We start from the raw sequence: 25,406 nt of genomic DNA, 5'->3' as shown, positions 1-25,406 counted from the left end.
AACACCGTCGAACTTGTTGTTCGTAAGGTAATGACGTCACGAGAGGAAACCATAGGAGGGCGCCACCAAAACATCTCGCCTCTAATAGGGGCTGCGCTTTTGAACATTCACCGAAATATGCAAATCGGCACCGAAAGGGTACTCTCACTTCTTTCTATCGACCGACGGCGGCTTCCACTAAATGTTTAGACCCCACTAAATGATAGAAACTAGTATTTTTTTCTTAAACTTAAACGGAAATAGCCTAAAACATGACTATACAACGATATTTTCTGAAAAAATGTGATCCGCGCAGGGGAAGTACTGGTTTTGACACAGATGTGGAGGCACCGCACCGCGTAGCGCGTCTCGGCGGTACAGGCAACTTGCATTTGCCCAGAGCTTTGTATCGTGATGTAACCCGCCTGCTGCCAATCCTGGCCACCATGCTCGTTAGCAGCGCTGAATCGGAACGTTTGTTTTCTAGACTCCAATACTGGGACGTTGAAGCACCTAAGGGCTTCAACGTCCCAGGGGCGTTTGCTACTCCGTTCTAAGCTGAGACCAGGGGGACTATGTTGCGCTTTTTGCACTCCCAGGAGACTAGGGAGAGGGAAGTGACGTCAACGAGACAGCAAACGCAGATTGAGTGTTGATTTCGTTTTCTTCTGTCAACATCCAATCTGCGTTTGCTGTGTCGTTGACGTCACTTCCCTCTTCCAAGTCTCCTGGGAGTGCAAAATGCGCAACATAGCACCCCAGACGCTCCGTCTTCAACGCGAGCTCGCTGGCTTCGGTAGTGCTTTGGTTGCGCGTGCCTGCGCGATCACACTTGTTTTTGCAGAAAGATGGCGACGTGTGCGATCAAAAGCGTCGCTGTGGTCGGCCTTCTACGATTGGCCGAATGGTGACTATGAAGTCAGCAAAGGTTTTCTTATCGACAGAAATAAGAGTAATGAAAGAACTTCAATTTTGACGGTGTTGGTAGTGTTGGTTTCAGAGCGCAATAGCTTCCACCATGCTAATTATAAACACCGTCGAACTTGTTGTCCGTAAGGTAATGACGTCACGAGAGGAAACCGTATACGAGGGCGTCACCGAAATATCTCGCCGCTAATAGGGGCTGCGCTTTTGAACATTCACCGAAATATGCAAATCAGCACCGAAAGGGTACTCTCAGGCCTGGTTCACACTTGCGCATCGGCGGGCGAATCTGCAAGAATTCGGCCGCCGGGCGTAGCGTCCCCTGTGCATTGCCGCGGCCAATTCCGTTCGGCGACAGCGCATTAGCTGTAAGTGTGAACCAGGCCTCACTTCTTCCAATCGACCGACGGCGGCTTCTACTAAATGTTTAGAACCCACAAAATGATAGAAACTGGTATTTTTCTCACACTTTCTCGTAAAACAACAACGAAGAACGTAAATAGCCTAAAACATGACTACACAACAATATTTTCTGAAAAAATGTGATCCGCGAAGGAGCAATGAGCGTGACGCTTCACTATTCACTTCCCTCATTACCCCTCTGCGCATTGCAGTTTTTGTGTTTAATCGTATTCTAAACTTCGCTATTCTCTGGCACTTTTCCATAGTTTTCATTCAGTCATTGGATACCCGAGTGTTCCGCATTGAAGTGCACGCACCGTAATTTTTTGTGAGCCTGTTCAGACTTTTTTGCTCGAAGTCAATTATAATATTTTCTGACTGCGTTCTTTCGTCGTTTAACATTAAATTCTCCTTTTTTTAAATACTGGACGAACGAGATGGTGGAAAAGAAGGTTGGACTTTTGTCGTCTAAGAAACAGGAAAATAGCAAACAAAATTGTGTTTGGGCAGTTTCTTTTCCCGGTCTCTTCTTTTCTTTGTGTCTTTCAAACAGCTTAAGCAAAGAAAAACACCCATGAAAAAAATTCCCTGGCTACGCCACTGATACACACTTTATTATACCTCAAGACAAATGAATCTGAATTTCTTATTTGATGAAACGAGCGACGACGCACTGATGCAACTGTCATCGTCCTTTACACTGATTTTGAACACCTCGAAATTTTTCCCCTCTGTTTTCTGTTCCTACTTGCCCGGAATCTGTGTTTTATCCAGCAAAGGGTCGTACGAACATTTATCACAGTGGACTGCCAAGTTCCCTAAAGAAGACCGCTTTACAGAAAGTTCATGCCCTATGTGCGATCGGGTGGTGCAAGAAAGCACCCGATATCAAATGCCCCACGACTGGCACCCGCCCTTTTGCCCTGCCTTCAAAGGGCTAGTTTTATCAGAAGCCCATGACGCGAATTCCCAGATCATGTGGCCTGGTCCTCACTGTGACGGCGGAGCATTCTGCTTTTAATTAAGAGACAGCTAGTGTGCACGCGAGCGCGTGGAAGGTAATCATGCCGTCATTTGTAGACCCTCAAGATATTAGGTTATGACATGAGACAACGGCGGTTCAAGCGTGTACAAGGATTCTGCACGTGGGGCTATAATACTACACCCGTACGATCGCCCACATGTCGTTGATATTTTAGACTACCAATGTGGCGCATTCCTCATGTTTGTGTGCATGTCTCTTTGAGCGCATGCTCTCCTGTTTTGTTTATTTTGAGGCATTAGCTAGTTAGCTTCACTGGTGCTCTGAGGGAACGCCAAGTGGCCAACAATCTTCTTGCAATTTATATCACCCCTTTTCTTTTCGTTGGGAGACATTTGATTTATCATTATCTTTTTTTTTTATTTTGACATGAGGCTTCAAGCTGAGTTCAGTGCTCGTGTCTGTCAATTCCTTTTTGTCCCCTTGTTCTAGAGTTATCATGTGTAAGCAATCTCTACTATATTGTTTTTTTGGTTACCCGGATAGCAAATACCAGCTGAGACAAACCGACGAATTCGAGAGAGGGAAGAGCGTAGTGGAGGGGCGCGCCGATGGCCTCGAAACGGGTTGCTTACGAAGGTCCCTCGGCCTGGCGCAAGAGCTCTATCTCTCCCTCGAAAAGGGCAAGAGAAGGTGCTGAGAAAATAATTTCCCTCCCGTTTTCCCCACCCACCATCACTAATCCCTCCAAATCTCTTGTGAGCCTAAGGGACTCGGCGTCCCAGTCCTTGAAGGAGGACGCGGACGCCCTTGATACCTAAGCTGACAGTGTCGGAAGACCGTCGAGCCCACCATGCCAGTTATCGCGTGCTCCGCTCTCTGCGCGTGGTTACGGGAGGGAGCGTGATCATGTGATTAAAGCCAAATGTACGATTGGCTCACCGAACACCTTAGCTTCCTCTTCACTTTCAGCTTAGGAGTGACGGAGTCCAGCCCGCGAAGCGCGCGCACACACACACACTCACACAAAGTGGAGTCGCGTGAACCAAGGCCTAACGATAAGGTAGGGACTGGACGACGGTGGGGACGGTCCCCTCAATGTCCAACACGCGCATCCGCGAACTGGAAAGGGGCAGAGGCGCTTCGCAATTTATGGAGTTTTTTTTTCCGGCAGAGATAGCTCTTTTCAAGAATGGCAAGATGAGCATGCTCATATCAGGACACGGTGGTGTCAGTTTCTTAAGTTGTTTAGGTTCATTTGATTGCTTAGCGGACATTTATTATTATTTTTTTTTTATCGGGTGAACCGGCTCGGCATCTCCTTTATCCACGCTTCCCAAACTGGAACCGGTAAGAACGATGGTTTATTGCCAAGTGCGATCTTCAACATGCGGAATGTCAAGACCTTGGATATTCTCTCGGCAGCGCCTACACACCGGTGATCTTCCTTTGTTGTGGCCATACATGTCACCACCAGCTTCGACGGACCGAAGACACGACGGACCACTTTCTTTTGCACGTGAGTGACAATGAGAGGATCCTCTCCTTCTTCTTGACCATCGGAGACATGTGTTCTTGCTACGTAATGCACGTTTTGTCATGATCCGATCCGTTTGAACCGTGTCTAACTCTGGGCCGGGAGTCTCCGACGAGTCCCGCGTGTAGTCCACAGCGATCGGCCTGAAAGGTCCTGTACAGCGTTATTTGTAAATGCTTTTTATTCCAATAGTCTGTGAGAGACGTTCTGATTGGGTATTTTCGTGTTTGAAGTCATTTAGTTCATTTTTTCTGTTAAAATATGGCTCTCTTCTTGAAGGTAGATGTGTGCTGTAGTAAAGTCCTCCCAGTATGTCCAAAGCCGAATTGCACGGGGCGTTGAGTAGTCCTTCTTTGCCAAGATTCAGCTAGTCGGGTGGTTGTGGAGTGTCAGCTATGTCACTGCGCTATGCGAGCGTATTTGCCAGTAATCGTCTTTACTCGACAAGTTTTTTTTTTTTACGTGAGTGATTTATTGATTCAAGCATCATGTTCCGTTGAACTGTCATATTTTGTTTGTATAACAGGGTATTTATTGGACTGATAATTTAAAAGTACATTTGACACTGGTGAGCTGAAGGGGAGGCCAGCGATTTGATTTATAACTTGTCTAATTTGTGTATTGCCGTTGCTCGTGGCGATGCCACGTTGTTTTGCAGCACCCCATGTATCCGCATATGTCGTTGTTACTGTTTTCTACTCTCGTGTTATGTACCCCCCCTTATGTAATGCCCTCAACGAGGGCCTTTAAAGGCCGCTGTACAAACGGGACGTTCTGCAGGGAAGAACCTTCTCTCCCGAAGCTGGAGACGGGGAGGGAAAGGGCCAGCGTTGGGTGGAAAGGGTGTCTAGAGAAGGGGATTAGCCTTGGGGCGAGGCCATCCTCTCGAGAGGGAGTGGGGACGGAACATAGCTGCCGTTGAGGTTCCGGCTACCAGGTGGAAGATAGGCTTGTCAAACGGCGACCTCGGAGGCGAGGACGGGCACGTCAGAGAATTTGAAAATAGCTGCTTGATTAGCTGGACGACCCAGTGCGGTCTACTGGCTCTAGAAGGTGACTCGGATGAAGAAAACTCGTTTTGCTCCAAAACTCTAAAAGCATTCTGGAACGTGAACTCTTGCCACAAATAAAAATAACACATACATGAAAAACTACGAAGGCACCTAAGCTTTCTCCTATGATGTAAAAATCCGCGAGCATTACAGGCAGAGTTATGTTGGCGCAACTTGCAATAAAGAAAGAAAACAAAAAGTTATGTCGGCGCAACTAGGCGCAACGAATAGCGCGCTAGTTTCACGATCAAGAGGGCCTAGCTTTGAAACCGGGCAGGGGATGATTTTTTCTCGTGTTCTTTTTTTATTTCGTTTATTTTTTTTGTTCGGTCACGTGACAATAAAAATCACATGAACAGAACTTTTTTTTGGACACGTCGCCAGAGATTTTTTTTTTTAAATTATTATTACTTCTCCTTTTCTTCTGTCTTTTTTTTTCTTTTTTTCGGTTTACGCTCCCTTTTGCAAATTTCTTTGCACCTATTTCGCGTTACATTAGCGTTAGCCAAATCATTTTATTTATGGCAGGGAATTCTGCCGTACGTATCTTATGTTACTATTACCAACCCTGGCTTACAATACGCATAGAGAATTTCGTCCGGCAACCAGTTTGGGAATGACGAGGCCAAATTTGTGTTATACTTTTTTTGAGGTATAAGCATAATTTCGGCCTCGTTATCCGTTGGTCTCTATGATTGGCTCTTCAAGTATCTTTTGGGAAGGCAGACGACTGGCATTTTTAGTGTGCACGTGTGTCGACCAGAGTGAACATTGCTGAAGCGCCTCCAGTGTGATTTTGGCCGTAAATAACTGGAGGCCCCGGGCAAACCCACCCAATGTAGAAAAGTATCTACCTTTCTCGTTTCATAGAGAGCTATGAAAGGGACGAATCCCAGCCTAGTCAAACTAGAGGCTTGCAAACGCAATCGTGTTGACAATAGCTCCAAGGAGTTTGTATGACTCTCTCTGGCAGTGTGCAGAGCGTAAAGGCACGGAGGTAATATATGCTTTCGCCTAGTCACCTCGCAAACGGTTGGGTATTGACTGCAGAGATCCATTTCCATTTGTTTTATTACCGGGATTATAGCTTGATTTCTTTGTTCCTAATTTCACAGACAGAACGAAATCGCTTTTCTCGTGTGGCGTCACGGCGGTGAGACAGAAATGAATCAGTGTACCGGAATTCCACGCTTGTGCTCGTTCTATAGCGCTTCTAAAAACCGTGTGATCACGGCTGTCCAATTAACGTCAACAATGCATAAACTGCAGTTACTTGTACTCGTATTGCATCGTGAGGGAACGACTATGACTGGGTAAACAGGAATAGGGAGAATGGGTGCGTTTGATTTGTTGAAGTTCGAATCAACAAATCAAGCTTCAACGAATGCGATAGTATTGCATTCACTGAACCAGCTATATGAGTTTTCAGACGGTATATACCTTCCAAGTATGCGATTCGTGTTCTGCCAGTGGTGCTTCACCTAAATTAAAAAAAGCAAAATCCACGTTCAAAAAAAAAAAATTGTTTACGGTGACTCGAGCCGCTCCCGCGCCGAATCATGTTTCACGTAAGCGTAATCTTGGGGTCGATGCACGACGAGTTGTCTTCAATCATAAAAATAGTTTGATTACGATTATTGGCTGCGCTAAGAATATGAAAGCCAAGCAGTGTTCTTAGAAATATTATATACATTTTATTTTACACTGTTTGACTACGCTGCCGTCGTTATGTTCTTGAATTATTGGCTAGCTTGTGGCGGACAGGGAAGTCTTGCAGGACCATATGACAGGACCTACACTAAACCTGCCGCACTTCAAAAAAGGTTAGTCCAATGCATACAAGCTTGTTCAAGGCGGACGGAGCGTTGCGCATCCGGCAAAGCGCACACAATCGCTGCCCGCGGCGTTTTTTTTTTTGTTTTTTTTTTTCGAGCAGCGAAATAATTTTTAGTCTAGCAGCAGGCCCCCTCTTCGGCGGGTTAAGCCGGATTAACGGAGGCGTCTCCTAATCCATTCTCCATGTTGCCCCCCTCGGGGGAGGGCGGCAAACAGGTGGGGGAGGGCGGTGAAGGAAGGAAAGGAGGGCAGGAGAGGAGGAAATGCAGAAAAAGTGGAAAGCGCGAACTGTACAGCGGCCTTTAATTAAGGGAACTTGAATAAATAAATAAATAAATGAATAAATACATAATATAGAGGGCCCCCCCCTCCCCCCCCCCCCCCCCCCCCCCCATATGCGTACATTTATAACTACATGTTTCTGCGCCGCAAACACCGCAATTCCTTAAAGCTGTTTATTTTTTTCTTTCAAATCAACGTAGAAACATAGGTGTGAACTTAAATGTCGAGGTTGCAATAAACATGTTTTAAGTTTAGATGAAGGATTGAGAGACGCTGTGATGCTGCCAGAGTAGTGCTAAGCAACTTATAGATTAACCTTTCTACTACGTGGAGAAAAAAAAAGAGCTCTAAATTCGAGCTTTCAATGCGTGTGCCTGCCCCTGCATTCAGAGTGGTGCAACCAGTTCATCCGCATGCAATAAAAAACATAGAGCCCACATCTATTGCGCAGCAGCACGATGAATTGGCACACATGAGCAGCTCGTTGACTTTCTAGTAGTGTCGGTTGTGGTAGAACTTGAGCTCGCCGCGATGCATGTTGTTTTGACATGTAGCATATTTATCAGTTATTTTAATACTCGCCAATCTTAATTTGTATGTTCTTGGTATGGCCTACTTTTAAATTTCTTTTTCTTCTTGTTTTGTTTTGTTTAGAATTGGAGAATTTTAGTAGGTACAACTTTTTTTTTTATTAAGGTTCAATGGTACTTTATGGCGAATTATCCCCTTGTAGAGCTGTAGTTACAATATTTAATGATTGGTCTCCCCAAACTTGGATGTTACTTGCATTCGTTAGCTTCCTTTCTAAAGTTGTGAAATAAACTATAATATGATGGCAGTCAGCACTGAAACGCAATACGTTGTTTACACTAATTTATCTATAAAAATGTTCCTAACATATTGTATGCCACTTGGACAAATGCAGACGTTAAGAAATTGCATTCGTCCTACCCCTCAGTCTAGTGTCTATATAATAAAGCTATGTCTTGCACCGCTATGGGCAGAGGCCAGCTGATTTGCTACTGTTTGGAAGGTGGAGGGGTGATGTGCAAGGAAGCTAAACTCTGTCCCTCACTCCCATATTGCCTGTTATAATTGTTCCAAAAGTCAGGGAGAAGGGGGAGAGAACTGCCCCCTCTCCTTGCCCCCTTTTTCTGATGGGGTGCAAACTTGAGGATACCATAAATTAATGCAACCGCTTATGGCTGCTGTTGCATACAAAGGAAACAAATAGAGAGAGAGCGAGGGATGTGGTTATCTTTCTCTTAGGTGTTCATAGCAGGGGATACGAACGGTTTTGGATTTTTGCGACTGAGCGAGCTAGCAATCAGTGCTGCCTTAAGGCCTGTTCACACATGCAGCGGAGCGCTCTAAGCATAGCGCTGACCTCGCGCTAAGCGCGTGCTGACGGCAGCGTTCACCAGCTTTGTATCGCACCGTCGAAACTGTTGCTCATGGCAGACGGCAAGTAGCTGACGGCACGTGAGCAGCGCTACATCAGCGCTTCGCTGCATGTGTGAACCGGCCTTTAGTGTTCGGTTGGGACCCTTATTCAATCGGCAAGAAAGCGAGCCCCAGCCAATTATTGGAGCGCATCCTATGAATGACTCCTGGGATTTTCGAAAATGGTCTATTGTCTCGCAAATGAGTGCACTGGTATTAACTAAAAGCACTTCGCGAGCTGTTTCCTCTCTTTTAATATTGCTGACTCTGCATTTAAGCATTCATTCTTCACAGGAGGAGGGACACGGCCGATCGACCTGTCCGGTGACGAGAATTGACGAAGAGGACTCAAGTGTCATAACTGTGGTGTTGGAGGACCACTCCTTTGAGGTGACGGGCTGGTGCAGCGCTCGTTCTTGCATCGCACGGAGTCGACGACATTTCTTACCGTCAAAAAGCAAGCCGGTCACTCGTAGTGATTGGGCACTTCATTAATTTGAAGTACAAATAAAGTCCGTCTTGGCTTTAGACTTGATCACGAAGTTAAAAAAAACTTGTTAGCCATAGGAAATTTGTGTGCCGGTTTTGTCTTTTTTGCCATGTGCTGAAATTAAAATTTTGGTTTATTAAACTCTATTCTACTGTTTTATTTCAGTGCTGAATTTTTATGAGAACCTATAGCCTCTCTGCAGGCTCATGCTTTATATTTCGTCATTTTTCAGCTGCAGTTCCACTTTTCCTTTGCACCCATCTCCTTGTGAACATGTACATAGCTGCTTTTAGATTTTAGGGTTTCCTGAAGAGAGTGCTAATTCTTTTCTACAGAGTTTAGGCAACACATCAGATGGGTCTGTACTTACTGCACACAATTATTTCTGTAGAGTAATTACAGTCCCATTCAAGTGTTGCCTAAACTCTGTATTAAAGAGTTAAGTACTATCTAAGGAGGGGTCATACAAACTGCTCAAGTGTGCTGCTATGTGACATTAACTCTTGGTAGAGAGCAGAGTTAACTCTTTAATACGGGCTCAAGGTACAATTCAAATGGAGTTGTATTTACTCCACAATAACGCTAAAACTACCCTTCCTGGAGACCGTGCTTAACTCTTAAATATAGAGTTCAGGCAACACTTCTAATGGAGTTGTCATTACTCTCCACAAACGAGTGGATACAGAGTTTAGGCAACACTTCTAATAGAGTTGTGGCTACTCTACACGATGGAGTGAGGGTAACTCTTCCTGGCGAGTACGCGTAACTCTTGAATACAGAGTTCAGGCAACATTGTAATAGAGTTGTAGTTACCCTACACGAAGGAATGGAGGTAACTCTTCCTGGAGAGTATCCTTCACTCGTCAACAAGGAGTTTCGGCAACACTTCTGATAGAGTTATAGTCACTCTACACAAAAAAGTGAAATTTACTCTCATCAAAGAGTTTAGGCAACACTTCTCATGGAGTTATAGTTACTCTACACAAAGGAGTGAAGGTAACACTTACACTTACACATCAAAAGAGTAGCCCTGACTCTCACAAAGGTATTGGCGTGACTCTCTGTAGAAGAGTTAAATGAACACTTGTATGGAAGAGTTAAACATACACTTGCGTCCGAAGAGTTATAGTTACTCTTTAAAAGAGTGGATTCTGTGACAAGCCAGTTACACTCCAAAAAGAGTTAAATCGACACCTTTTTTTTTTAGAGTGTAGGGTTAGCGTACAACGATGCATAGTTGTTCATGTTTGCTATAAAAAGCAGTAATGTTTTTTTTTTTTTTTTTTTTCGTGTGTAAGGGGGGGGGGGGCAAGCTTCTGTCGGCAGTGTCACCGCAGTTTTATGCGAGCTAGAGGGACCTTCAGTTGGAGATTGCTACTCGCTTGTTGAACAATGACAGCGGCAAAAATACAAAACTCACCCCAGCGATGGTCGCACGATGCTGCAGTCTTCTTAGGTAATGGAGACAGACCAAAAGGCAGACGAGACGGCAGCAAAACTCCCGCTCGGCATCATCCATAGACACACTCCGATTCACTTTGAATGGCATCGCCATGGTGGTGCGATGATATTATCTCAAGAGATTCTGTGGAAAGGTGCAAAATAAATGCAGTCGGTATTAATGCACGATTGGCGAGTTACCGACCGGAAGGAAGGTGATGGACAACAAACTAATGCCTGCGCCGTACGGTACTTCGAAGGTATGGACGTTAAAAGACACAAAGTTTGTTTAGCTTATAACCATATGTTAATTTGAGAAAAAAAAACTTTAAAACAACGTGGCTTGGAGTCAGTAGCCATTTGTTTAGAATCACTGTCTACACATCTTTCCAGCGCTTTCCATCACTAGGCGAAAAATGCAGCCACCGGGAGCATACAATAAACGAAATCTACTACTTCGCCAAAGAGGGACATAGCGCAGGCTCAAAACGCGTTCCACAGCCAAGGAGACAAAGATGGCGGCGAGCAGAAACCGATTCTTGGAATGGTCGTCGTGCAGCTATCTTCATTTGGAAAGGAGAGGGAACGCCGAACTTACCATCAGAGTGCAGGGGCTGATTTCTCACTGCAACTCAGTGTCGTAGGTGTTACAAAAAAAAAAAAAAAAAGAAGAAACGAAATATATTACTCCTTACTTGCAAATAAATGGAACGCGCTACCGATCTATGTGACGCAAAAAAAAATAAACGTTACTGTTACCAATTAAAATTACGCACGTTACTTTTTGCCTATTAATTAGAACTTATTACTGCTCTCAGCTTACAGGTCTACATAAGCGCCATATTTCAAGAAACATTATTTCCTAGCATTACTTCATAAACATTATTTCCTAACCTAACCTAACCTAACCTAACCTAACCTAACCTAATTCCCTTATCTTACCCATCCAACTGAACACTCACGAGAAAGCGCACAAAGGCAAACGCGAAAAAACGCAATGATTTTTTATTACTGGAGCCTAGAAAGACGAAATAAATCAAAAGCGCAATTTGCTTGAAGTTTTCGAGGCTGTAACGAGTGATGTAACTCGTACCCGTTACACGAAATAAGTAAGGTAACACGTTATGTGTTAGTGCTTCGAGAACTTAAAGGTTCCCTGAGGAGGCATCTGAGATCGCCTAAATATGGCGATAACTCATTCTGCTGGTTCTAAGCATCCTAGAAATATCTGATTCATGATGATACGTGACCAATTTCGCTCTAAACAAAATCAAAGATCGCAACACACTGATCTCACCTCCTGCAATGGGAGGAACATGTTCCGAAAGCAGGACCACTCGAGCGCTTGAGAGCTGACGACCGTACACATCACCATCCTTTCATCAATTCATTCTCGAAACCAAGAGCGTGTTAAGTGTCGTTACCTAGAATTACAATGCCCCGTTGTCATGAACGAACCCTGTCGAAATAAACGGTGAACCGTCTTTGGCGAATACTACCATATTTTGAAGGAATCTGGGGAGGGCCTCTCCAGATTCCTTTAAAATATGGTAGTACTCGCCATATTTTGGCGAATACTCTTGCTGACCGCTGAAACTGCTCTGACCAAACTTGTTTGGGGAAAACTTTTTTTGTTTTGTTTTGTTTATGGCCACCATTAGAAAACTTTAAATTCTGAGTTTTTCTGATAAATCTGAATTGAAAAACGTTTTACCAGTGCGTGTTTTTCAGATTTTATTTAATTTATCCGAGAACACGGAACCCTATACATAAATGCTCTATATCAATTAAGTTCCATTGCTCCATATCAATTAAGTTCCATTGGTGGATTCGTAAAGAATGCGTAAGCACAGCGCTTAAGAAACGCCACACACGTTTCTTTTGGGAATTGGTAACACATGACCCCTCAACTTTTCTGTCATGGCTTTCTCTTTTACTTCCTCTATTTCTTGATACCTCTTTTTGGCCTCGATAAAAGGGCAGTGTCAGCGTTCCCCAAAGCGGGACGTGTGTGGCGTTTCCCGAGGGTCATGCTAACGCATTCCCTTAGAATCCACCAATGGATCTTCCTGTAATTTCTTTTTCACGCCCTTCCTACACTCTGCCTGTGAGACCACATCCATACCACTCATGGAAAGAACCGCATCCCTCGTGGCGGGAACCGCATTCCTCGTTTTAACCCCACACACACACATCACGGCCCACGCACCGCTATTACGGAAACCCAAAGCGAAGAACAACCGACGATGGCAGAGCGGCAACTAAGCACGCCCGCATTCCACCGCACCGCGGCGCGTGCTCCTCTCTGGCTTCGCGCCAGCTGTGTGCTTGACTTTGAGGAAAACGAAAGGGCTCGTTTCGGCGAAAACCGGGCGTCAAACTCTCTTTTTCTCTTCTGCGGTGTCTGTCAGTTTGTCAGCGCCGGGGAGAGAGGGGGAGGTTGACGCATGTTGAAGTCGGCGCTTAGGACCAAAGGGAGCGTCGCACGCCTCACCATCTCCTCCTCCTTCTCCCTTTTTCTCCGGCGCTGACCGACAAAAGACACCGCCGAGTTTTCGTCAAAACGAGTGTTCTCATGCTAACGCATTAAGAGTGTTGAAATTCAAGAACCACGTGACCTCACAATTGTGATCGTTCACTTCGGCTTCCGGGGGTTTTAGCGAGTCTTTTCCACACGAACGGTTCGTCCTCGAACGCATCGGCGACGCCGCTACGCATGCGCGCGCGAGTCATTCGGGGTTTTGGCGAGCTATTTTCGTTCGTTTCTCCCACCTCGACCGCTGGAGTCGTCACCGGAACGCAGCCAGCACCTTTCATGAATCGGGTAGAAAATGATGGCGGTCGGTTTGTCCGCCGCACCAGCCAACGTTACTAAAACACTCAGTTGGAAAACTCGCCGTCGAAACCTGGTCCGCTGGCGTCCACCGAGACCAAGCTAAATACGACGACAGCGCCACTCTTTATCATTTGTCTGTACTGCAGTCACCTTGAGCTTTTAGAAAGCATGTTCAGTTTGCGTAAAAACAAACGGAAAAGACTCCTTTTGTATGAAATTTATTGGAGTTTAGTAGAAAATGAAGGGCGCGTGATGTGTTTAAAATCTTTAGTTTGCAAGGTTTTGCGGCACAATTATTATTGTTTTTATACAACCATGCCTCAGCGCTGCTTTCAAGTAGCGCGTCCCGACCTAGGTGCATTTTAACTTCGGTAGTGAGATGCGGCGCGTACGCTCGGGAGGCAGGGGTGGCACCCCTGTATTTTCAACTGTATCTGTTTCGGCGCCAAAATGGCCGATTGAAGCCAAAATTGACGTCACGTGCAGTTCCTCGAGCGGCCGCTGCGGGAGAAATGCCGGCGTTGTGTTCGCCATTAGCTCGGTGCTCGAGGACAGATCGGGGGCACTATTTCAGAGCAGTCTCTATGGCAGTTTCTCCACTGAGTGTTTTAGTAACGCTGGCACCAGCCAAGCGTTAGGCTCAGGACAGCGCAAGGCGATTTGCAATCCTTGTCAATCTGCTTCTTCTGAGACGGGAGGAAGAAGTTTTCGTTTCGGGCGGACATGATTTTCTCAAGGCTCCACCAAAACCAGTTTCTACGTTCCGTTCGGGGCGTGTCAGCCCCCCAGCGCAATCCCAATCATCGAGGAGAATGCCATGGGCAATCAAGGGACCCTCGATCCATCGATTCTGAACCCGGCGGGGTCCATATCGGCAAATTCGGAAATCGAGGAGATGGAGTCAGCGGTAAGCCTAACATCTGGCACCTGCGGGCCCCAGGGGGGCTATGTTGCGCTTTTTGCACTCCCAGGAGACTAGGGAGAAGGAAGTGACGTCAACAAAGCAGCAAATGCAGATTGGATGTTGACTTTGTTTTCTTCTGTCAACATCCAATCTGCGTTTGCTCTAGTCGTTGACGTCACTTCCCTCTTCCAAGTCTCCTGGGAGTGCAAAAAGCGCAACATAGCACCCCAGACCACGGCGAATGCAACGCAGTCACCGACGTCCGATGTCACGACTATTGACATACAACTTGACACGGGACTTATCAGGCATCTGGGAATTCCAAAAGAAGACGTAGGAAGACTGATAACTGAACTTCTGGTCCACTACGCGCAAGGCACGTTGAATCTAAGAAGCGCAATCCCACAAGACGTCCCAAACGAAGGGACAGCGACCCGGCCAACGCCCGACCGCAAAATGGTCTACCATCCACCTTCGAATGATTTTCCGGCACTGAACGACCCGCAAGGTAAAACGAACGCTTCTCTCGGAGTGTCGCAAGCTACGCTTACCGGTGAAGAAAACGGCTTTTTAGACCATGTTTCTCAGCTAGACAATTGGCAGGTGAGCAGAAACAAGCGTCGACGCAAACGAGCTACCTACGCCAACAGAAAATCTACATGTGGAAGCGTCGGATGAGACCGAAGAAAAGACAAAAGGCCAAGCACCTACACAAACTGTGGTACTCAGGATGTCAAAACATTCGGATCAGGAGAGATTAAAGGGGCGATGTAACGATTTTTGTATTTTGCGCAAATACCGCTTAGAACGGATCCCTGACGTTAATGACCTGTGAAATACTCGTTCGTTTTTTACCACACGCAATCGAAGTCGCAGAAAAAAATTAAGAAAAACGAGCAGAGTTCACCTCCTCAACTCGCAGCCAGAACAAGCGGCCACGTGATCTGGAGCCTATTGTATGCCGCCAATGTTGATCATAGCCATGCGCTGGGGTTGGCAAGGCACGGGACACGCGCTGGGTTCCAGACATTGTTATGGTTCGGCTGTTGTCGCCATTGCAGCGATTGGACACGGGACACTACCCGAGTGCTTCTCGAGCTATAGATTGGCACGAGCCCAAATCGAGTGCCCACGCAATGCTCGGGTCCAATCTATGAGCCGCATTCAAATATCGTCACTGGGCGGTACAGCTACCGCCGAGTTACGTCATCAGGTTTTGCGAAGGAGAGATGGAATGAAAACGTTCGGTTTTGTCATCGAAACTACAGCGCAACAAAGGAGTTTCTTGGTCAGTGGCGTTGCGTGCGAGTATCCTTGAGTACCACTAGTCCCAGTAATCTCGTGTAAAGCGTGTGTGGGAACCACGGTGTTCCCCGCATCCCTACCTAGGCCTAGCTCAGGCAGGCCGTGGGACGTCGCCACGTGGGGGCGCGTCCCGGATGCGAGGGCGAAGCCGTATTCCCTGGTGGGCGGCTTTCCCTCGTCCTTCTCAGGTGATTTGCCTAAAGCACACCCTTCGGGATCATGACTTGGACGCGTCCGCCCCTCCGGGGAGCCACCTACATCCGACCCACCCCGGGCGCGTCCATTCCCGCAGGCTATATAAGACGGCCCTAATCCAACGGGCGGGACTCTCGCTGGGGGAGGCTCTGCTCGACGGAGCCTTCATATCTTTATCTGATCCTCCCCCTCCGTGATACTGTCAATAGCGGCAGCGCGGACTCCGACTGGCGATCCTGTCAAAAGAGACAGCGCCGTCATCTCTATCATTGTTGGCCTTCGGGCAAGCGTGTGACATTTGAGTCAATAAACACGTCTTTATCCGGACCCAAAGAACCTCCTGTGTTTCTAAGTGGTACCCCCATAAAAGGGGAATCCCACAAGCGAAAAATATTCCAATTGAATATCGTTGCACCGCTCCTTTAAGAATGCTATGGAAAAAGCGGGAATTACGTGCGGGGAAGAATTTAGGATACAAATCCAACCCAAAACGAACACGATCGCAATAACCACACGCAACGAACAGACGACAGAGAAACTCCTTAAAATCACAGAACTGAACAAGAAAGACAAAGCACACGCCCTGCGCCCATACAAAGCCATGGGAAATAATCGCAGTAGAGGGGTAATTTATCTCGACGGAGATGCCAGTGAAGAGACCCCCGAGACTCTGTTAGCCGATCTGGAGTGCCGGACGGCAAAAGTCGTTTACGCAAGGCTTATGGGAAAAGATAGTAATGCTGTAGTCGTCACCTTCGACGGCACCCGGCTGCCTAAAAAGGTGGTCTTCTCTAGACAAATCTTCAACGTAAAACCCTACAGACCACGACCGATAGCGTGCTATAACTGCCATGACCTAGGTCATATGACCGACGTCTGCCCCTGCCACGAGCGTCGATGGTGATCTTGTGGCTACATTCACGAAGAGGATATGGAGGACTGCAAAAGGGAACCGCAGTGTCGAAATTGCAACGGACCCCATGTCGCTACGAGCAAGGACTGCCCCTAGCGCAAGATTCCAGGGAAGAAATCTTCACAGCTAAGACAACCACTGCGACCGCAGAGGACTAGCTATGCGGATGCGATTAAAGTAGTCGATTCGACACAATCCACGGTCCAAGTCAACAGTTGTGACCCGAGCGGTTCACAAGAACGGGCTTCAACGGACTGGGTTCCAGGCAGGGCCAAGATAATCGCCAATGAAAACAAGCCAAAACCGCAGCCGCAGCTGACTGAAACGAAAGAGAAAGACACGGCACGGGTGGACGAACGGCACGCTACCAAAGCCGAACTGAAACGAATAGAAACCAAGGTAGACACAGGATTCGGAGTCATATTCCAAGTGCTAGAAGAAATCCGCAGACTTATTTGAACTGAAAAAAGACCTACTGCCTGGGCGCTAGAACCTAAACGATTGGACGGACTACCACGAAAAAGACGTACCCGGATCACTCAATGGAATTGCTCCTCTTTCAGGCCCGAGGGGCAGAACTTAAGCTCCGCTTTGAACACGAATCTCCGCCTCACGTTTTACTCCTACGAGAGACCAGAATGCCCCATATGACGCTACCGTGCCATAACTTCTACACTGTACCTACAATACGAACGCGTCCTAGTTATATGGAGAAGGGCCCCATGGAGAAAAAAGGTTGGGCAGCTGTGGGTGTACTTAGACACATCCCTCAGGCCCAACTGGACACATCAAAACTCTGCTCAGAAGAAACAGAGGTGGTTGCGGTGCGACTTGAAAATGGCAAGCAGCGACTTGTGGTGGCCTCAGTCTACATTAGACCTAAGGCCAAACCAGAAGCAGAAACAAAAAGCTGGATCCGCGAGCTGTTAGAGCTGGACGATAAAGATCAGCTGGTCGTCGGAGGTGATTTTGATGCACAACATAGGGATTGGGGTTGCCGTATTAACACCAGGAAGGGTAGGGACATCGCTGAAGCCATGGAGGAGATTGGGCTCACATTACGAAGCGAAAGTGGTGTTAAGACCAGGCTAGCCAAGGAAGCCCAGCAACATGACACCACTCCTGACCTAACGTAGGCCTCAAAGTCCCTGCCTCTCCGATGGACTCCATGGAGGGACAATCTAGGCAGCGATCACAACCCCATAGACGTTACCGTAGAACAGCATAAGGACGGCAGAACCAAAGAAGCACGACCGATCATCCGATGGGACCACTTCAGGGAGATACTACTACAGAACTTTGACGAGAAAAGCAGCATTGAGGCAAGCATCCAGCAGGCGATGTCAAAGGCTCGAACGACAGTCATGGTCAAGCCTGGAGACCCAACACCAGACATGCACCTCTTAAACTTGCGGGCTAGCAGACTGCAGGCCTTGCCACGTTTCAGAGGGAATAGAACCAAACGACACAAGGTTAAGCTTAATCTAGCGTCGGCAAAAGCAACCAGGTAGAGCAAAGAACTCAGCCGGCACAAGTGGAGGTCTCACTGCGAGTCCTTTAATGCAAGAACCGGACTCGGCAAGGCCTGGTGCACGTACCGCGGCATGGAAGCGAAGAAAAGACGCACAAGAAGCGCAGCGCAGAATCTTGCACTTCGGTTAAACATAACGGAAGACGAGCTTGCCACCCAAGCCGCTATGCTATTCTTCCCTCAGACAAACCTGCATGACAGAACGATGAAGCACAACCGGAGAGGTTGGAGGGTCCGCCCGCCGAAAGACGCTGGCATGGATGAAGCGATCAACATGGGTGAGCTCCTAGAGGGAGTGCACACGACCAAAACGAACAGTGCACTCGGACCGGACGGCGTCACTTATACGGCTCTCAAGAACCTCCCGGCTGCAGCTAAAGAGAGCTTGCTTGAAGAGTACAACCGAATATGGGATACAGGGGAGCTTCCCAGCCACTGGAAGCTGTCCTGGATCACACCTATACCCAAGCCAGGAAAACCGCAAGATAAGATTGAAAACTTCAGGCCGGTCTCACCGACATCCAACGTATGCAAAACGATCGAGAAGATAGTACTGCGTAGAAATCAGTGGTGCCTGGAGACTTACGGCAGACTTGATGCCAGGCAGACTGGTTTCAGGGAGGCAATGGGCACCCAGGACAGTCTAAAGCTCCTTTACGAGGAAGTGATGGCCGACAAAGATGCGATAGACCCAAGGCTTATTGTAGCGCTGGATATCAAAAAGGCATTTGATGAGGTTCCTCACTGGGCAGTCATTTAGGGTGCCAAAGACTGTGGTGTGAGGGGTAAAACGCTTCGGTTTATACGTAGCTTCCTCACAGACAGAAAGTTTCAAGTGAAAATCTGAGAAACAAGGGGACCAGAGATGTCCAACGGCAAGGGGGTCCCGCAAGGGGCTGTAATATCACCAACCCTCTTTAACATGGTGATGGGTGGTCTTCCAGCCAGACTCAGACGCGTTACGGGCCTTGGATTTCCTGCGTATGCCGACGACATAACATTATGGACAAAGGGAGGAGCAATAGCTAACCAGGAACAAACCATGCAGCAAGGGACAAATGAAGTCCTCAAATATCTCCAGAATGTCGGCATGCAAGCTTCGCCTGAAAAGACTCAATTCATGGTCGTGGCCAGGCCGAGAGATCATCGAAAAGGCGTCGCGGACCAAGTAGACTTACATATCCAAGGACAGAAAATAAGGAGAGAAGAGCAAATAAAGATACTCGGCGTGACGTTCGAAGAAACAGCCCGCAGTACGAAATGGCTACCAGCTCTAGAAAAATCATGGGGCAGACTCTAAAGCTCGTGCTAAAGACGACATCCAAGTCCTGGGGAGCCGATGAAGACACAATCAGGATTTTGACAAACGCGCTACTAACGGCCAAGGCGCTATATAGCTGTAATTGGCTCAACCTAACCAAAACGCAATGGAAGCGGTTAGAACGACTAAATCACCGCATCATGAGACTTGTTACAGGACTTCCCAATTATACAGCCCTGGAAGACCTATAGAACAATGCAGGAATGAACTAGATCCAAGACCGGGCGGAAGTGCAGAGCATAGTGCATTTTCAAAGGCTTGAGAGAACGAAGCACGGCAGAAAGCTACTTGAAATCATGGGCTACGAGGCAGAGGGGAGACTTCCATTGGAAGACCCAGCACCACCGTGGGAAGACACAAACATCGTTGATCATCGACCCCTGCCCAGGGTGCATAATCAAGGACGCAGAGCGCAAGCGGCAACAGGACACGCTAAATGGTGCGACGAACACGCGGACGAAGGGGAAATCAGATACACGGACGCATTTACGACTGACTTAACCACGGTCACGGCTTGGATCGACCCCAAGACAGGGAGAGAAAGCACCACGAGACTACCTGAGAACTCTTCTGTGCGCGAGACAGAACTCAGGGCAATCCTTGAAGCGACCATCGATATACTGAAAAATACGGAAGGACCAAGGAGAGCGAGAATTTTTACTGATTCACAAGAAGCACTCCGGGCGTGTCGAGACAGCAAACCCAAAAGCAGAACGGCCAAGAGAATTAAAGCGATTGCCAGAGAGCTAAAAGCGAAGGGCATTGTGCTGACATTAGGGTGGATTCCGGGCCATGCGCAGATTCCCGGGAATCCCGGGAACGAGTGGGCTCACCGAGTCACAGCGGAGCAGACTTGTACGTAACGCGTTACAAGTAATTGATTACTTGTAATCAATTACAGTTAAGTGTAATTTTGTAACGCTTCAATTACATTTGTCAAGCTGTAACGCTCGGAGTAATTCAATTACTTTTTTCTGTAATCAATTACAAACTCAATTACACAATTACCAATTACATTTTTCATCCCACAATTCTTTTTTCTCACAAAAATCAGCATAGTCACTCAGCCATGGAGCAAAAATGATTGACATTTTTTTAACATCTAAAAAAAATAAAACTAGGATTAGTCGGCAAATCCTTTTTTCTTTTACGCCACGCTCTTCTACAAGCGCGCCACCAGCCTTGGCTGGGGAGTTCCGGATCTCGTTGCAGATTGCTGATAAAGTCGACGGGAAGCGGGAACTCGCTATTGACTTTTTAGTGGGCTTTGTTCCTTAGGTCGACGCGTCAGCTACATGACAAGCTCCGGGTCTGAAAACAAAAAAGGGAACAATAACCAAACAAAATTGTGTACGCAATATTTTACTGTGTATTTGTGTATTTCTGTCATCGCAATAAGAAGTAACGTGAAAGTAACTTGAAAAGTAATCAATTACTTTGCAGTAATTGTTCAATTACTTCTGGGAGGCAGTAATCAGTAACGGTAATCGGTTACTTTTTTGACTGTAGTAATTGTAATTGTAATCAGTTACTTTTTTTTCAGTAACGTGTACAAGTCTGCAGCGGAGGCAGCCAGCAGCAACGGCTCCGCGACAGTCTGAACCACTCGGGAGGACAACGAGGAAACGGAAGACCCTGTGGAAAAGGACTAACTAGCAAGACAAGCTATGAAAGCCTACCTCAGGGGACTCGTACTGACAGAGGAATACCCACTACCAAATGGATACCGAAGATGGGAAGCGACCAGACTTCGCAGAATCTGAACCGGCACTGCACTAACGCCCGTCAAACCGGCAGCCTTTGGGCTACTGGAGGAAGAAGACCCTATCTGCAAGGCCTGCACTGAAAATAAGGTGGCAGGTATCAAGCACTTACTGTGGGAGCGCAAAGGCCTAAAAGACCACAGAAAAACGCCGTGGGAAAAATTACCCGCTCAGGACCAACCAAGGAGGCTTAGCGACTGGACGCACCCCAGAGGCCAGGAGCAGCACCGAAAGGCGATCCTAGACTCCCTGGTTGAATTCATCAGGGAATCTGGGGCTCATCAATTCATTTCATAGCACCATAGTCATCCACATCCCCTCCTTATAACCCTCCACCCCCACACCCTCGTCTCAGAACACACCACTCATAGACGGGAATCCTATATCATATATAATAAACATGCTCTCTCTCTCTCTCTCTCTCTTTTGAGACGTTGAACCAAGTCTTTCGAGGGCGGCTGACAATGGTATGCGATCGCGAATGCTGTAAACTACGCATGCTAGTAATGTTTTGCTATCTGCGGGCTGACTAGCTGCCGTGGTGACCGCGAGCTGACAAAACGATTTGGTTCGTCGGCACGCAACATAAATTATCGTTAAAGGTCAAAATGACGGAGACACACCACCTTCCTTTGCGGTCGTTTCGACACTTTTTATTCTATCAATAGACCTTTCCATCGCTTATCGCCCAGGCGAAAAATGTCGAGTCACTGGACTGTGTGGGAACCATTGGGTTCCCTCTATCCCTATCCAGGCCTAGCTTCAAGCAGGCCGTGGGAGTCGTCGTCACCAATGGCGTCGGCCTCCCGGATACAAGGAACCACGAGGCCGAATTCCCCGAAGGGGCCGGCTCTCCCTTGCCCATTTGGGTGAACGCGCCTTCGGCACACCCTTGAGAGCTATGATGGACGCGACTGCTAGTGGCCTCCCCGGGCGCGTCCATTCTCCGAGGCTACATAAGGTGGTCCCGAAGGTGGGCCAGGGGCTCTCGTCGGCGGAGGCCCTGGCTCGACGGAGCTCGGTTTTTCTTTGTGGGCCTCCGACTTCCCGTGAATCTGTCTAATGCGGCAGCGCGGGAAACCGACCGGGTGATACTGGCAATTGAGCCAGCGCCCAGACTTTTCTTGTCTAAGAGCGAAGCGTGCTGACATTGCAGTCAGTAAACACGTCATTATCCGGACCCAAGGAACTCTTTGTGTTTCTAAGTGGTAACCCCCCCCAAAGGGGAAATCCCACAACTGTTACGCAGGCGCGGCGTACGATTTTTTCGCAAGAGGCGCTATTGCGCGTGCTCAGCAGGCGTTTAACAGTCCAGTGAGAAAAGATGGCAGCTCGCAGAAGGCGTTTGTTGGAAAGGACTATAGCATCGCAGGTTTTGAAATTTCGATCGGTAAATTTCGCGCCGGCCGTCTTGTTTACATCAGTCGTACGCCGGAAACACGAACTGCCATGGTTTCGCACGCTGCAGAATGTTTCACATGTTTACTAGAGGATGGTGCTGCCGGTCAACCGCAATCATCTTCATCGTTTACACGGTTGAGCGAGTTTTACGACTCGCTAAAATACGTTAAATTTCACGTACGGTTTAATAGGACGGACCAGCTGCACCGTTCAATATCTCGGGACCGTGTGCTCCAAAAACGACTCGCTAAAACTCCACCACTCAAGACCGGTTGCAAGACCCATGCTTTGTACAGTCGGCTGTTAAAAAAAATTGACACAAGAAATCGATTCCCAGGCCCGCGATAAGGCGAAACGGGTCGCGTCTGTAGCGTAATTACGCTGGCGCCGCGATTACCGGATTCGTGCCCTCTTGGATGTACAGAGGACCTCGGCACACAGACGCACAGCTGATGACTCATAGTGCAACAAGATTAAAAAAAAAGCGTCGTTCCACGCGTGACCCGTTCCGCAAGAAAAAAGGCCGGCCGCAAGAGAAAAAAGAATTGCTACAAACGATAAGAGCACACCTGCGATTAAAAGGTTGGGGCGTCCCGGCCACACTCACTCCGTGTATTATCGCGGAATACAGTGCTGCGTCTGGCGGTTTAACCGCGCCGGCCACGAATCACGTGTGCTAATCTTTCCTGCAGCCGACTGTCGTTCCCGGTCGTTTCAGTGTTTAGAGGGACCACGTAAAATTCTCTTGAATTGAGAAACAGACCGATATGTTTACGCCTCCGGCGATTATGTAGCTCGGACGTCGTCAGGGCGTTCCAGTGACGCGTACAATTAATTGGCTGAAAGAGTTTTGTTTTCTCGTTTGTTTCAACTTTTGACTCTAAAGGCCCCATTGCGTCCTACTTGCTGTGAGATGGAGCAATCATCACATATCTAGTGCCAATAAGCTCCGCAAATCAGTTCGGTATTCCATTATGTCCTCGCAAGTTAGTCCTCAGAAGTTGCTTTGTCTGCTGTGATTGTTTCACTAAGTGAGATTGTTTTTCTGGCTGGTGGTGACGTGTTTTTGTATGTAACCCCCTACTTGCACTGTTATTTTGAGACATGGAGAGCCAACTCGCCCAAGCCGCCGTTTTGTCCATATATCACAATTGGCGGCGTTAGCAATGCACTTTCGTCGCGCCGTCCGTACAAGCATATAAGTGTGACTTATTACGGTGGAAGATATAGACTGAAAAACGTGGTAGTTTCTTCTTGTCCTCAAATTTAATTTTGAGCCAACACGCCGTAGAGGCCAAGTTCAATTGTTTGGGCTCTGGTTTGCGCGGGGGCTCATTAATCTATAAACCAAACTACCACTACCGTCGGCTCGACAAGAAATCAAGGGAGCATATACACTTTGTGGGTATGGATCTTCCAACCTCTTATCGGCCTATCTCATTGGAAACCTCAAAAGCTTGTCAGCTCTCGGAAAGAAGGCAAAGAATATGCCAATGACCCTTACCTTTGCCTTCTCTTAAAGTACAGAGCCGGTCTTGAAATAAAGCACGAACCGAAGCACGCGATTTCTTGTAGCCAACTTCACTTGTCAACAAAAACTCAGCACAGAAGCGACTGCGACTCCTTCATGCGCAAACTTGCCTCCGATCTGCCGGCATAAAAAAACACTAAACAAAAGCTCCGGAGCTTCGATTGTAACTCGGGCAACGTGTCGTCACAGTGCAATTGATAACGTAGACATCAAGTAAAAATATCCCTCGGCTTCAAGGCACGTTGATTCAGTCGCGACTATGGGACTTCAGAGGCAAAGGGCAGTCACCTGATGTCGCAAGCATAGTGCTGACGCCCTGATATGGCTAACTCGCTTTCTCCTATTTTGGATGTCTCGCGAGCAGCGCGGAAGCTATCTTGCTCTCCCCGAGACTATGCGTCATTCCCACCTCGCACCCTTTCGGCTAGAGCCACTGAATAAAGTATACGCTTGTTAGGAGGGACACCTCAGCCTTCTACCATTGTCGCTAGTTATCTGAGGTTATTGGACATCTCGGGAAGCGAATGTTCGTCCCATAGAAGTGTTAAAAACGATCCGCGACAGAACAAAACAATATTGCTTGGGCATTACTGACACCCTATCTAAAACACAAAAAAGTCGCATTTTCAAGTCGTAAAGATCGCCAGTTTTGCCCGCCCTGCTTTAGGCAGAAACATGGCGGCGCCCACGAGGAAACCGGTGAATGAAGTGCGGATATTGTAATCGGGGGTGTTTTCATGTGACGACGTGAACCCGCCATTCCGCTGCTAGCTTCGTTGCTTAAATATTCTTTATTTCTCCACACACTTCCGATGTCAGCATGATGAAACATAGAAGCTTCTGTGCACTAGGCATTTGAGGGTGTCCTGTGAATCCTTAGAATATCCGCTTTTGTTACACTCCATACAGCTTATAACAACAAAATGCTGGACAAAATTACGTCCATGAAAACACGCCATACTCTCACATCTTCTGAGTAAAACGTTGCTTGGTGCGCCCGCTAAGCGTGGTGCGCACTAAACTTGTATTTCCCTGTATCGCTTGGAATCCTGTTCACCATACTGCGTCGTCCTCCATTGAACGTGTTGAAAGACGGGCCATACAAATTATCTACGACAGGTATTTTGCGGGCAAGTGCTACTACAACTATGACAGAAAACTTCAGAAACTGAGATTGTGCTCTTTGTGTTTAATCGACGTCGTTTACGTTGTTCATTGTTTTTACATAAGGTTGTCAGCAAAGCTGTTGACTTACCACTGTTTTTAAGCACTGTGTGCATTCATGCTTCTTTGTCCAGTCACTCACTCACTGACTTTTTTTTTTAATTATTGGTTCTGT

General features: G+C 47.4%; 1 protein-coding gene across 1 annotated transcript in view; it reads right to left on the bottom strand.

Moving 5' to 3' along the window:
- LOC120848846 overlaps positions 1–24,170 on the bottom strand; it is an 81,354-nt gene extending 57,184 nt beyond the window's left edge. Inside the window, exons 1-2 of the mRNA XM_042289640.1 lie at positions 24,041–24,170; positions 10,348–10,512 (exon numbers count right to left, since the gene is read on the bottom strand). Of these exons, the coding sequence (XP_042145574.1) occupies positions 10,348–10,482 (135 nt within the window). The 5' untranslated portion in view covers positions 10,483–10,512; positions 24,041–24,170. The remainder of the gene's footprint in view (positions 1–10,347; positions 10,513–24,040) is intronic.
- Between the last annotated feature and the right edge of the window lie 1,236 nt (positions 24,171–25,406).

This window comes from Ixodes scapularis, unplaced genomic scaffold (genome assembly GCF_016920785.2).
Source record: "Ixodes scapularis isolate PalLabHiFi unplaced genomic scaffold, ASM1692078v2 PGA_scaffold13__105_contigs__length_92229423, whole genome shotgun sequence".
Taxonomy (NCBI): domain Eukaryota; kingdom Metazoa; phylum Arthropoda; class Arachnida; order Ixodida; family Ixodidae; genus Ixodes; species Ixodes scapularis.
This window is presented reverse-complemented; position numbering and strand designations above follow the sequence as displayed.